Source organism: Clupea harengus, chromosome 13 (assembly GCF_900700415.2).
Source record: "Clupea harengus chromosome 13, Ch_v2.0.2, whole genome shotgun sequence".
Lineage (NCBI taxonomy): Eukaryota > Metazoa > Chordata > Actinopteri > Clupeiformes > Clupeidae > Clupea > Clupea harengus.
The window spans coordinates 12,092,156-12,108,025 of NC_045164.1; the positions used below are offsets into that span (position 1 = coordinate 12,092,156).

At 47.8% G+C, this 15,870-nt stretch overlaps 1 protein-coding gene across 6 annotated transcripts in view; it reads right to left on the reverse strand.

Annotated features, from left to right (window-relative positions):
* Nucleotides 1-15,870, reverse strand: part of ltbp1 (latent transforming growth factor beta binding protein 1) — a 116,377-nt gene that overhangs the window by 90,423 nt on the left and 10,084 nt on the right. For all 6 annotated transcript variants that reach the window (XM_031578782.2, XM_031578779.2, XM_031578780.2 and 3 more), the window contains exon 3: nucleotides 14,053-14,434. In XM_031578782.2, the coding sequence (XP_031434642.1) occupies nucleotides 14,053-14,434 (382 nt within the window). The remainder of the gene's footprint in view (nucleotides 1-14,052; nucleotides 14,435-15,870) is intronic.

A 15,870-nucleotide genomic window follows, 5' to 3' on the forward strand; every position in this document is an offset into this window, starting at 1 on the left:
AGCAATGTATCAATGTGCACAGCGTGTGTGAAAACATAAGTGTGTCTCAGGCTTTGGAAAAAGCACACTCTCCTGGGCTTCCGTAACCTTGGGGCTTCTTGGAGACGGCCGGGCGTAGAGGCACATGTTGCATTTGATTTCATCAGACGGAGTGAAGTGGCACCAGATTAACTCTCCAAGCAGAGGGGCTACTGTGCACATCATCCTGTTTAAGGCCGACAAAGGCATACGAGGACAGAGTCAGACCAGCAGGACATGATACACACACTCAACAGTCACACAAACTGTTGAGATCTTGAGCCAAGTGCTGTCAAGCTTCCAGCGATAGGCTTGTGGGCTCGTGTTCCAAAACAACTTTTGTGTTTTTAGAACATCGTCTACCTAAAGCGGCGCACAGACACGTGAACTTTACACCCCACAGGCATGCACAGGCACAGGCACAGCTGGGGTGCATTTCGCCTTCATTTGGGCTGGGGGTCTTTCCAAAGAGCACAACACAACCAGAACAGTCCAGAGATCTTTACCTCCCCTGACCCTTCGCTGAGCTTTGGCAGACCCTTGGGTGGGAGTCTCTTCAGGCCAGACGCAAGGCCAGGGTGAAACATCTGGAGACAGCTGACCTACATTTTGACATTTACACTAACACTGTAAATTATAGGAAAATAACGCATCAAAAAATGTAACCGCAGATTAGTGACACTCTGATGCCCCTTGACCCCATCACAGTGTACCATTCAGCGGTGGCCGTATTGGATGGATATAGCGGCTAGTCTGCATTGCGTTAATAGTTTGTATTTCTCCCACTGCGCGCTTTTGATGTGGAGGCTGTATTGGTAATTGGTAATCAACTTGGAATTATTCATATACATGACCTCGTTTTTTCTCGTGGAGAATTCCAGAACTTCAGAAATGTTGCCGCAAAAACCTTTAAAAATCCCCACAGGGATATTGTGTAATATTACTAACCATAATTGTAAGAACAAACTGTTATTCAACTATACTATATAAAAAACATTGCATTTGACTGAGGTGAAGCAAAGTTATAAGGTGCCATAAGTTTGCAAGCTAGCAAGCGTCGCTACATTAGTTAGCTTGCTAGTTTTAGACAAACTATGAAATGGGGTAATCAGGAATAAAGAAAATGTGTTCTTCATTAAATAAAGTTAATTGAAGTATCTGTAGCTTGCCATTAATGTGTGGTGAACATCACACAACATTATTTTGCCACTTCACCTCAATAGCAAATCTGACAGATTTTCAAATTCTTCTCACAGCAAATTGATATACACGATTAATTTAAACTAATTCATAAAAACTAATCATAAAGCATTAGATTAATTAGACTAATCTTTTTAATCGTTTGACAACCCTAAATTATTCATTTAGCAGACGTTTTTATCCAAAGCGATGGTACAAATATACATTTTCTTAAGTAGCCTGTATTTGCACCCTGGGAATTGAACTCATGACCTTTATGCTCTTAGCACCTAGCTCTACCAGTGGCAGCATTTGGGGATTTTGGGAAAGGATTAGAGCAATGACTGGCTTTGCCTAAGACCTGCCCACAACCTGACAAAAGCACTCCCCACCTTTGCGGTTGTCTTTGAGCTCTGCCTTTGTGAGTCACTGGTTTGGAGTGTTTAGAAAACACACAAATTAAATACTAAATGTTCTCACTCACATTTAGTCCTAATTCTCTCATAAAGCTTGCACCTTGGTTTGAAACAACAGGGCCCAGTGCTTGTGTGTCCACTGCTGGAGACACTTGGAGAGTATGGACCTGTGACCTGCCAATGTGGTTGAAATATTAAGCAGCATTCCAATTACATTGAAGAAAAAAACAATTGAAGAAAGAACATTTGGCAAAACTATCCAGAGGATGCATACATGTGTTGAGAGAGACTATTACTTCACTTGTCCACCACTCAGGCGTATCTTCTTCTACTTAATTATTATCATCTTGCCATTTTTAGTAACAGAGGAGTTTCCCCTTGTTACCACCCCGACACACCCACCCTGCCCCGACCTCCAAACGTCTCACATGTTAATAAGATGATATCAGAGGCGCTGTCAAAGATCACACACTGCATCTATGTCCAGCCCTTCACTCCCCCGTATAAATTACATTAAACAGACACCAGGAGAAAATAGAGAGAGAGTTTCAATGTGCTACAACACCCAAGGTCTTGCAATGTCTGCAAATGGATGTTAAATGTACCACAGGGCGTGAGCAGACTTCAAACGCACAGAGAGTATTTTCTCCCTCCTTCTCTCAGGAATAACGGGGTTTTTTTTTTATGGGTCAGCCCTTTTTTTATTTTTGACTGTAATTCTTCCTTCCTCGTATACGGCGGCACGCTCGCAGACTAACAAACAGGAAAGGAGCATCTCTGCTATCGGTGCTGGCGCCGTGACAGGGGTCCTACACACCGCGGGACACCCCTGGGAATGATTCAGTGGGGGCCCGCTTCTGCCTGAGCAAAATGCCAGGGCTTCCCATTTTAAAAGACAAAGACCGGCGGGATTGGTGCCAATTTAAACCCGGCGACCTTGTAGCAAAACATTTTCTGCCAGTCAACAGAAACTGTACATAAAGTACATTTTTTTTGCACCACCTTCATGAACACTGATCCCCTGCCGCAGGCAATGTAAATGGGATCTGCTCTCATCATTGCCAGGTGTATCAGAAAGTCATGTTTCTGATGCTGAATCCTATCTCTCTCTCTCACTCTCTCTCTCTCTATCTCTTCCTCCACTCTTTCTCTCTCTTCTCTCCCTCTTTCTGGGATCCCTGCCAGCAGGTAAAGAAATGGATACAGTACTCTGGAGAAGGTATAATGTGAGGTCCAACTTTAAAGGCTCATCACACGCCCACACAATAGATTCAAATAACGACTTCATGAATGTCTTTAATAATAAAACAGATTTTGTAAGAGTGAACATCCCGAATCTGGTTACCTCATTAAGTAATTACTCAATTATCATCTAAATCATCCCATACACTCTGTAACGCTCTGTCTGTATATGTTTATCCTGTTTAAGTGAGTTTTATTGTAATTATTCAGGGAGTGGCATAGACAGGGTACAGGGGCACTGTATAAGTGAAATATTTTTTACCATAGGATCGAGCTTGGATTTAACTTTTTTTCTTTTGTTAACTGCGTTTTTGCCAACTTTACCAAAATTGCCTTTCAATTTCAACATCTGATTTTAAGCTGCCCTGGGACTGTATAAAGCACTTTACTTGACTGGTCAAGACTCAAAACACACTAAGAGCTCAGGAACGGTTGCTGCGCAGAGGAAAATACACTATTTTGACCGGGGACTTTTGTGTTCACAGAGTATATTTAGTAGTCGTTCAGCTGTAGTCGGCCATTGTTTATGCGGGAGCAGTGGGCAGAGAGTGGGGGGGGGGTTCACCCTTTGTTCTTCTCAAACTGCAACCAGAGTCTATTTCCCCAAAGGGATGGTTATCTTTGAAACTGGAAGGTTACACCCTCCACCAGCCCCCTCTCGCACACACAAACGCTACACACACGTCCATGAACACACACACACACACACATACACACACACACACACACACACACACACACACAAATACATACAAACAGATACACACATGCATACAAACACACATGTGCATAAACATGTGCATGCAAACATACAAATACACACACAATCTCTCTCTCTCTCTCTCACACACACACACACACACACACACACACACACACACACACACACACACACACACACACACACACACACACACAGCGAAATGGTATGCATGGTATTGAGTAGTCACACGGGACAGCAGCTCTGAATTCTGGTCATGCAGAATGACTTTATTACAGATAAGCGGCTTATCTTCTCCCCATACCCGGTGATGGAACACACACTGATAGATAGCCTGAAGATTACCCTGCAAAAAGATCCAACGATTATTCCCTACAGCTAATAAGCGAAATATAATGTGTATGTCTGTGTGTGTGTGTGTGTGTGTGTGTGTGTGTGTGACTGACTTATTTATTTTCTGGCGGAGACAGCTTAATTTTGCTCATTGATTGGAGTCGCTTTGATGCGATGGGGTCTTTTCCAGGGTGCTCATGGCTCTGTGATAACGGCAGCCTGTGTGGAAAGCCTGTGCTAGGAAATTCCTCCATGCAGGAGAGACTTTGCTTTTCTCGCCACAGAAAGACATTTAAGCTGCTTTGGAGACGTTTATCTTATCGAGAAAAGGAAATACCGATTAGACGTTTCCGTTGAGTGGAACTTGCCTTGCTCCACTGGCTCAATTAGGTACTGTAGTTTGTGCCCCCACAAGTAAGACAGAATTCAGGTTCATTTTGACTCTCCTTCAACACTGACTGTTCCCATTCAAAAGACATAACAGCAATGTTTGACCATCAGAAAAGGACACTAAAACAAATTATGTATGTAGAGATAAATACAAAAAATGGGAAGAATGACAACTACAATTGAAGGAAAAGTGAAATGTGCAACAAACCAAAATAGACTGAAGTGCAAGAGCAATTACTGCTTGGAAACAGCAGGACATAAACAGGCCTTCCACTCATCACATGTGAAACCTGGAACTGAGAACTCTGTCTATCGGCAGAGCACTTCCTCCTTCCCCCTGCCGCAGGAAGTGCCTTGACACACCACACAGAACAGAACTCCATTACCCACAAGACATTTCAACCACAATCCATTACCTGACAGTCAACCTTTTAACAAGCTATTGTGAGCTAAAGGGCTGAGGAGGATTCCCGCCCGACGCTTACACAAAAAGGAAAGAAGGGGGAGAAAATCCCACAAGGCTAAGTGAATACTTCACTCAGCTAATATTTGCCCTGATGTCTATGGGGACCTGTGCAAGGCTGGCTCCGATGGGAGGGTCACGGCAATAGCAGTGCTCTGTTGACTTAGACTGGGGCTCAGCAGGGGAGCTGTTCCAGAGGTGAGATGTGTATGTGAGCATATGTGTGTGTGTGTGTGTGTGAGAGAAAGAGAGAGATAGACAGAGAGAAAGGGTGAGAGAGAGACAGAGAGTGTGTGTATGTAATGAAGAAAGACTGACAGAGTGAAAGAGTGAGAGAGAGGAAAAAGTTAAAAGTGCTTGAGGAGAACAGTAAGTGTGGTGGTGCATATGGGTTGGTGGTTATGGGTTATTGCTACACTGACAGCTAGAGCACAACCACTATGAGTTGCTCTTACAGATGGGGTGAGAGAGAGAGAGAGAGAGAGAGAGAGAGAGAGAGAGAGAGAGGAGGAAGCAGACAGGACGAAGACAGGGAGGATGAGAGGGAAATATCCCCCCCCCCCCCCCCCCCCCCTTCCACCTCATTCCTCCGTGTTCATCTCTCACAGTTGCCCATTTGGCAGCGTATAAATAAACAGAAAGTGATAGCCTTGTAAATAGCGTGATTTAAATAGCCATTCTGTTGTCTGTACTGTGGCAGTGGAATGCACAGCCGCTGGTCATGTTTTTGCGTGAATCAGCACATTGGGTATGTTGGTGAGCTTTTTCTGTGTGTACTTTGACATGTGTGTGTGAGCATCATGAAGTATGTTACTTCCCTGTGTGTGTGTGTGTGTGTGTGTGTGTGTGTGTGTGTGTGTGTCTCTGTGTGTGTAGGAGGATAAGTGTATGTGTGTGTGTGTGTGTGTGTGTGTGTGTATGTGTGTCTCTCTGTGTGTGTAGGAGGATAAGTGGGTGTGTGTGTGTGTGTGTGTGTGTGTGTGTGTGTGTGTGTGTGTGTGTGTGTGTGCAGGTCTGTGTGTGTGCTATATACGTGTAAGCCCCTTTCACCTCACCTTAGTCTCAAAGCTGTGCATTCCTAGAATAGGCTGCCCTATGGTATCCCTTTCCCCCTCTCTCCGCTGCAGGGGTGAAGGGTCAGGGCTGGGCTGGTCGTTCACTCTTCCGCTGTCTCTAACCCTCTCTCTATTTCTGTTGCTGTCTCTGAACTGGCTGTCCTGAATAGACACACATACACACACACATGCACACACACACACACACACACACACACACACACACACACACACACACACACACACACACACACACACACACACACACACACACACACACACACACACACACACACACCCTCGGCCATCAACAGAAAAGCAAGCACTACCCCTGAGTGACTAGACACGCTGTGAGGGTGGTCCTGAGAGAGACGGAGAGAGACATGACTGATTAAGCAAATCATCCGGCCCTCCAGAGAGAAGAGAGAGGTTGTGGCAACCTAAAGGTGGTGGTAAGCAGCCATTGACTGACTGATACCTTCTCCTCCAGTCTGGCCACTCTGAGTTCCATTGGTTATGCCTTGAAATCACCCCTCCATCACGCCCCATTTTTTCCTCTCCCATCTCCAGATATGATCCCTCGAACGACTTATCGATTATCTTAACATAATAGCGCTGGATTTAGACTTCAAAAGGAAGTCTACCCCCGTCAGCCAGTCCTATGGGGGAGAAACACAGAGATGTGATTCACGGGGCTAATGCCAGAAGTGTGGGGATTGCCGTTCGGACTGTGAGAGGGCGATTGTGAGGAACGTTGTGCTGTGCTGAACCGGGCTTTTTCACGGGCATTACGAGTCATATGAACGAAAAGGGGGTGGGGGTGGGGGGGGTGGAGGGAGGGGGAGTCAGGATTAAAAAATAACCACAAGTCAAAGGCACATGGAGATCTGGCACAAGGACTGAGGCCCGGGGTCCTTAAGGACTTTCACCACAGCGAGAACATATAACATCATTACCTCTAAAAATAAATAAGTGCGAGGCATCGTAGCTACTGCTGCTAGGCTCTGCAGCTGCTGGAGAGAGAATGCAACGAAGAGACAGAGAGAGGAGGGAAAGTAAGAGGGGGGGGGGGGGTGGTATACTGAAGCGAAGGAGAGAGGGAGAGAGAATGTGAGGGAGGTCGAAAGAGTGAAAAGAGAGGAAGACAGATTGAGAGAAAATGAGGGAGAGGGAATGAAGAGTGTGTGTGTGTGAGAGAGAGAGAGAGACGGAGAGAGAGAGAGAGAGAGAGTGAGAGAAGGGCAGAGAAAGAGGAGAAAGAGAGAGAAGTTATAAACATCAGATCCTATTCCAGTCTCAACAAGGTATCTGGCTCGATGGTACGTGCTGGTACGTGCTCGCTCCGTAATTAAAGAGAAAAAAAGCAGAATCTCTCCTTCTTCGTCGTCGTCTTCTTCTTCTTTTTCTTTTTTACGTCTCACTGTATCCAAAGGAATGGTTCCAAGAGCTTGGCAGTCTGAAATATCAGCGGGGAGATCTTGCTTATTTTCACATAAACAGATCACTGACACGTGAGGTGAACCTGTTCAGTGTCAGCCTTCAGCGCCGGTCCCCCAACACAACCCCACCACCACCACCACCTGCTCCACCGCCATGGCCTCGTTCAACAGGCACCTCCTTCTTGGCCTCGTTCAGCAGGCACCTCCAACAGGCACCTCCTTCTTGGCCTCGTTCAGACTGGAGGAACAGCCTGCTGCTGCTACTGCTGCTGCTGCTGCTGCCCTCCCGGTCATCAGTCCAAACCTCCCGAAAGAGTCACTGAACAGCTACCATCATTCCATGATACTTTAAGAAAATCATCAACCACAGTGGTGGTTTTGGGAAATGCAGACTTGACCAGGACCCTGACACACTTCACTTGTGCGTACTGAACCCAGTGAACCAAAACAGGAGTTCTCGCATCATAATGGCACGGCACGCCTGATGGGGAGATTGAAAAGGGCCTGCAGTTTCGTCGGAATCCCCCTTGGCTCAGCACGATTTGGCTTGGCCCGGTTCGGCTTGGTCTGGCTGGGCGCTGGTGTGATCCTCCGGTCCATTTTGGATGCCTGCTGAGAGATCTATCTGTCTCCCCACGTCAGTTTGTTGTGTTTACAATTCACAGCTCCGGTATATATTCCTCTTTGTATATACTGTCTTAGACTTCTTAGACCGTTGTACTGTTGTGTTGTATTGTGTTGTGATGTATATTTTGTGTAAGTACACCGAGAGCCACTTTACCCGGAGTCAAATTCCTTGTTTGTGGAAACTTACTTGGCCAATAAACATGATTCTGATTCTTCTGATTCTGAGTTGAGAGCTCTTGGAGGGAAAGTGACTTGCCATCAACTGATAACTGGAGCAATGTGTTCTCAATTAACCTGCCTAGTAAAGTACAGTGTGTGAAGTTATAAAGAGCTTTTTCCTGCATTAAAGAATATACTTTTTTTTTATAGGAGCTTTTGCTAATGAATCAAACGTCCTTTGACCAGCATTGCCCACAAACAGTATATGAGAGAGAGGTTCAACTTGGAACACGTTGGCAGACTGAGTTCCAGGCAGTCTGAAAGGATTATGTGATCTCCTTCTCTCTCTCTCTCTACACACACGCACACACACACACACACACACAAACACACACGTAGTAAAATTAACTGGAAACAGCGGTAAGGCCAGAGTGTGTCTGTGCTTGAGGCATTCTGCAGCTCTGTCAGGGAGGGAGAGAGGGAGAGAGGAGATGGAGAGAGGGAGAGAAAGAGTGTGTCATCCCTCTACTGCATCTGGCCACCCCTCCCTCTCTTTCTCTTTCTCTTTCTGAGTCAGAGGGTTTTCCCACAGGTGTGCTTAGGTGAGCAGTCATTTTCCACTGGACACACACACACAACACACACACACACACACACACACACACACACACACACACAGCCCTTCCAATACACATTGATCCGTTCTGTTCATCTATCATCCATCAAAGTATCTATCCTTCCAGCAACAAATCAACCCAGGCATCCATCTGTCTGTCTGAATCTAACAGGACAACAAGAGAAAGTGAGAGGTGGGTCAAACGTGACCTGTGTCACCTCAGCCTACACTTAACCTCTAAACCTTCAAAAAGCATTCAGGAATGAGCAGGTTGATGATGTCATGTGTGTGACAGGCACCCCCCTCGCTGAGTCACACACCACACAAGGACTCCTCTCCTCTCGAAATTCAAACCAACCGTGTGAAGCTGACGGCAACACTCAGGCAGGAAGGAACAGGAAGTACGGCGTCCACATCACTGGCGCCCTGGGGAATCTGACTCAGTGGTGGAGCGAGAGTGAGAGTGAGAGTGAGAGGGAGAGGTCTGAGTGAGCATGACACAGATCACCCCCCACGGATCAACCCCCTGCCCAGCACAGCAGTCATCGTGGCGTGGAGGGGGGAGGGGAGCAGTCTCACTGCTTCAGTGGTTTGGGTGAGTCACCCCCCAGCCTATGTGGCAGGGGTGCAGCCAGAGAGAGGTCAAGAGGTCAAACCTCACACAGATTATGACGGAGAAGTGCGAGATACAGAGCTCCGTGTTGTGTTAAAGTGACCCTGATAATGCTCTGACAGTGTGTGTCCTGCCTTGTTAACGTTGCCCAGGTTGATTCATCTGGCACTGTGGTGCAATGACAGCGGCATCTGAGCTCCTGTTCCACCCGAATGCGTCGGCAAGGATCCTGTCAAAGTTTACCCCCCCCCCCCCCCCCCGTCAGCCTCATTGAGGATCCAGCGTACTGACTAAGGAAGACGCACGACACACAACTCTCAGTCTTTATCACATCTCAAATCACACTCTCATGACAGTATGAAATCATCTAGAATGTTCCATCAGACTTAATCCCCTTACTGTTCAGCACTCTTTCGCCCTCATATTCATACGGGGCTCAATTCCATTTGTCTGCTAAAGCTGTCAGCTAAAACCGACGACAAAACATCACGCGGGATCCCACACCATGGCGTGTTTTTCACTGCAATCACCCGAAGTCGTCTCTCACCCAGCGGCTGTCAGCTCAGTGAAAACCAGAGACAGAGCAGCAGCCATGGCAGCACGAGGTCAGGGGAGACTGAAAAGCAATACCACCTGTGCAGTCCGTCCCCCCCCCTCCTCTGCTTCTAATTCATTCTTCATTCCTTCAGCCTTTTTCTCCCTCTCTGACTAAATGAAGTCAAAACAGAAGACGGCACGTAACTTAAGGATGATCTGCGCCGGGGCAGGGCCGCGTCGGTGCCAGAAGCAGCGGGACACACGCCGCACACACACAGTAGCATTCCTCTAAGCCTCGGGGCCAAGATCGAGTTCCCTTGGGCAGACATCGCTTCACACGTATGCCACACACACACACATGGACATACACACACACACACACACAAACATAGAACTGTGCTTAATCTGCAGATGCGCGGGTGTGCTCGGCATACACACAAAAGTGTGTGCACACAAATACACCCTCACACACACACAAACACACACACACACACACAACATACACACCCATATACCTTTTACGCAAAAGAGAGTATAAAGATGTGCACACAGCAGACCTACACACAGTAGGTGTATCCCTCCAACTCTTTCTCTTTCAGCTATAAACTGAAATCTCAAACCTCCCCCTCTCATTTGTGAAGAACGTCTGGGCCTCAGTTCTTCAGTTACTCTGGCTCCATTCAATCAGCCTAGGCACTGAGAACCCCACTAACAGGCCAACAGACCCACGCTAAGAGGAACTACAGGGCCGTCTTTCAGCGCACTGCCTCGTCCCCTGGTGTCCCCTTCCAGGCCAGCGTTTGAAGGCGGGCAGGCAGGCAGTCATTAGATCCGCTGAGAGATTTGCTCTGGCCAGCGTGGGCCCACTGGGCCTGTCAACATCTGGGGATCTCAGCCCCCCGGCTGCCACCAATTCCCCCAGCCCAGGGGAGTGACACTCGTCCAGGGCATGTCTTCGAGTCGGCACCGGCCAAAACTGGAGCGGTGGGGACGCAAGAAAGAAGGGAAGAAAAGAATAGAGAGAAAGAAAGAGAGAAAGAAAGAGAGGGGGTAAAAACCAGATGACTGCTCTCGCATCCATCTAAAACCTCATCCATCCACAGCTCACCACCACTAGCACCCGCCCACCCCACACACACACACACACACACACACACACACACACACACACACACACACACACACACACACACACACACACACACACACACACACACACACACACACACACACACACACACACACACACACACACCCCTGCAACCCAATACACACGCTGTGGTTTGCATGACTGTGCCGACTGACACCATCTCCCTCGTTTCCAGCCATCTCGTGTCGGCAATGACGCATGAGGTGTGGCTACACCCACTCACCCCCCACCCACTACTCCCCCCCGCCCCCCAGGGTAAATAAAAAAATAAACCTACTATTTATGTTGTGGCCTGCGGGCGGGGGGAACGGTTTGGAGTAGTAAATGTCATGTTTGGCCAGTGTCTTTGCCAGTCCACCGAGAGAGAAAAAAAAAGCCAAAAGTACGGTCAAGTCACATTTCGGCGGTGAGGTAACCCAAGGTTACCACCTGCTACTCTGGAAACGGTTCAAGCGGGCTCTCCGGCCCGGACTGACTCAACCTGACCTGAAGCCACGGGTGACATCAGCACCGACCCACTATGATTTATGCGTCCACTTTCAATACCCGGGACCTCTTCAGGGCGAACCATATAAAACACAGGCACTCCTGTGTGTGCCAGTAATTCCAGAGCTAATGCTGCGTACTCAGCAACACACGCGCACACACACACACACACACACACACACACACACACACACACACACACACACACACACACACACACACACACACACACACACACACAGAGCAATCTCTTTGGCATGTCTTTTTCCAGCACTTTCGATATACTCTCACACACACACACAGCAATGTCTTGGGCATGTCTTCTTCCATAACACTTTTGAGGTAACAGCAAGGTTATTTGTCATCAGTCATTAATGTTTTCCTCACATTTTCCTTCTGCTTTCCAATGAATAACATCAGTTTTTGTGTGTGTGCGTGTGTGTGTGCGTGTGTGTGTGTGTGTGAGAGAGAGAGAGGGACAGAGTTTGTGTGGATATATGTATGTGTGTGTGTGTGTGTGTGTGTGTGTGTGTGTGTGTGTGTTGTGCACGCATGTATCTGTGTATCATTTGGGAGGCCACAGAGCAACACTCGGCAGGGGTTGGAGGTTAAACAAACTCATGAAGCAGGTATTGCCATAACGATGTGACATCACCACAGAGACCCATTACATCAGCGGGAGCACATAAACGCACCCAGCCCCCCCCCCCCCCCCCCCCCCCCCCCCACTCCCACACCCCTCCCCAGGGCTGGGTCTTCCTGACAGGGATTGAAGGCCCTGTGGAAGCTGGCCCAGGGTCACCCTGCCAAAGAGTGTCTCATTCCTCACACTGGAGTTACTCACCTCATTACCAAAGGTGGGGGAGTTCACTGCCATGATGGATGGAATCTTCTCTGACAGGTCCTGTACCTACTCATGGGGCCCTTTGGTGGAGAATGAGCCAAAATAACTATCCTGGCCCATTAACAATTGTTCATAAATATGTTATCGCTGGATGTGGACTGACTTAAGTGTATTAATATGAAGGAAAGGAAAGATGAAGCTACGCTGAAAGTTTAAAATGCAATGATGTAGTAGTTATCAACGTCTGGCAGATCACAGTACACAGCCAGCATTAAGAGTAGCCTATAAGAATTAATGCTTTCCATTGAGCCTGTTCATAAAGTGCTCTCTTAAAAGACGTTTCTTATGTCAGTTGTCCTTTAAATATTTTCCTTTTACGGTTAATAATTGAGCTTAATAGGGTTCTGTTTTCTCTTTAGCCCGTTCTTTTTTTTTCTTTCTTTTTTTTCATCAGGGCCGGTGACGTGTTCTTGCTCTGCTCGGAGCCGCGGAGAGAAGACTCCCTCGGAGAAGCGAAAAACCTCACTGGAAATTGAGAGCAGCTTTCGAGGACACGGATCTGGGAGCAATTACAGCGCTCGAACAGGGCATAAAACTCCCCAGTGTGGCCGAGAGAATACACACATAGACACACTGCACGTAAGAAACGCATTCATTAAGATCTACAATACCATTCACAATACCATTCATCAGTATCGAAGGTGGGCGACCCGGGGCACTTTCTCTTTGACGTGAAGCCGGGGAGGGGGGAGGCAGTGGGTGGTCATTTTGAACATGGCCCCGTGCTCCAGACCAAGATGGACTCCATTTGATATCTGAGAAGCTCACCAATTTGTCTCGACAGGGCAAAAGGTCCAATGAGATTGGAGACTTTCTAGCCATCTGTCGTAGCCGTGACAGTCAAAACAAAAACGCCAGCCAAAACCCTGAGAAGACGCCAACTCAAAGACAGACCACTTACACTCTGCAATGGGGGCAGACCATTAGTCTGGGGGGTGCAAATACTGTCTGAATGTTACAGATGAACACTGACTTTAAAAACCTCACATTCATGACACGCCGTCAGGTCTAGGAGCCAGACAGTCAGTGTGAGACCATAGCAGTTTGAATGAAAATCACTCATGTTAAAAAATTCCCCAAAAAAGTCATGGCCAACAAACAGATGCTGTCAAGGCTTCGCAGGCGCCCTGCGTTGTGCCCAGGTTGCCTGGCATCTGCCCGGTCTGCTGGAGGCGCTGCCCTTCACCCTGGCACAGGGTGGGCACCAGGCGAGAGCTGGGTTTGATTGCTCACAGCTGCAGCCTTGGACCAACAGGGCTTCTCTTAGAGGCGAAAACATTCACGGTCCAGCTCACAGCAACGCATGAGACAGAAAGACAGAGCTGGGAGATGTTTCCAGAAAACTGACAGCATTACCTCTTAATATACACACTCGTACTCTTTTTCCCTTTTTCAAATTTAAATTCATACACACACACACACAAACACACACACACACACACATTTATCTCTCTCCTTCTCTCTTTCTCTCTGTCTCTCTCACTCACAGCACACAAACACACACTCAGAGGAAAAGTGATAAAACCTCATCTCTCACCGACTCCCTACCCGCCAACCTATTCAGGAACCAGCTAGAGTCTGACCTCAGAGCAAGGAGTGCACAGTGCACTGAGGAATGAAAAGAAGAAGTACCAAACACACACACACACACACACACACACACACACACAGCAGTGTGGCACGAGAGGGGAGAGAGACACTCACTGTTGCTGGAATGGCTGCTGCCGGAGGACGTGAGGAGACTGCTTCATGGTCACCGTCATCTTCGCCGCCACATTGGCACCGCCGGGCACCTGGGCTGGACCGTGGGGTTGTGGGTAGGCCTGCTGGGGGATGGGCCGCTGGGGGATGATGGTGCGGACAGTGGTGCGGCCGTTGGTGTGCCCATTGGTGTGCCCGTTGGTGTGCCCGTTGGTGTGCCCATTGGTGTGCCCATTGGTGTGCCCATTGGTGTGCCCGTTGCCAGGCAGGGCGGGGTTGGAGGGGCCGGGTTGCTCGCAGACCTGGCCCTTGGAGCCTGGCTTGCAGATGCAGAGCTGAGGCCTCAGGCACATACCACCGTTCTGGCACTGGGGGAAGCAGTTGGCTGCAACACAGACAGAGGGGGGAGAGAGAGAGAGAGAGAGAGAGAGAGAGAGAGAGAGAGAGAGAGAATGAGGCATACATTTGCATGGAAACACATAAGAAGGCAGACAGACAGGTACACATACAGACACACAAACACACACAGACACACACACTGACACAAAGGCAAGTGCATACAGGCCCGTACTCACATAAACACAGACACACACACACACACACACACACACACACACACACACACACACACACACACACACACACACACACACACACACACACACACACACACACACACACACACACACACACACGCCAAACAAAACATACATGCTCATGCTCACTTCCATGGTCTACACCACAGGGTAACTAGGAATGAATCAGAATGGACTAGAACAAATACAGCCACATTATGCTGTGTTAAGGACCTTCAATGTGGAATTCCAAGGAGCAGTATAAAAACACATCACTTCTTAAAGCGGGGCAGTTAAAGCTGGCTTTCAGTTTATACAGGGAGAGTCTGGAGTCTGTTCTGCTGGGGGCCAAAATAATAACTGCTGTGTGTGTGTGTGTGTGTGTGTGTGTGTGTATGACATCGGCAGAGGTCCAGCAGGTAGCCTGTCATTAAAACTGGCTATAAGCTTCACATCTGACAGCTGAGCCATCATTTCAACTACAAAGAGTTACCTAGAGCCACCAGTGGACTCATGCAACCATTCACACACACATACAAACGCTCACGCACACGTTCACGCACACGCACACACACTCTCACAGTATACTGTACCTGATGGAGATCATTTCCAAACACTGTTAATGACTTAAGAATATAATAATCAAGTGTATTATTAATTACCTTATATGAATCATGTACTTATGTAAGCAGGAACATGGCTTTTCTGTGTTTCTGCGTGTGTGTAACTTAGAATATTAGGTGCCACTTAGTCTGCATATGTACAAGAGCATGTTTAGACCAGAAGTGATAAGAAGGGTCGAACTGTGCTTCTTCCGACCTTGTGCAAAACTTCCATCCTTGCCTCGGACGTGAGAAATCCACCACGTGGTTATCCCTGCTGAACGCTCAACTTCTGTCTATATAAACCTTGTGCGATGTGTTTATCATGGCTTCACTTTCAGCCTTGTGCTGAGAGTGAGCCCGATTGCAATTGTTGTTTGTCTAATAAATATACTTATATGCAGCTCCGGAGTCCTGAGGTAACTAGGGTGAATTTTCACCTATCAGTACCTCTCCCACCCAAATGTTCACACAAAGGCCTCATGCTTTCTCACACACCCACATCACCATTGTAGACAACATCACACATCTGCTTGGCCCGCATAACAGGAACACACACTATCCTCTGGCCTTGTCGAGGCAACGCTCCATAAAGGGGTCGGCAGGAGCATCCACGGCCCCAAGACAGCCTGAGGGTGTGGTCT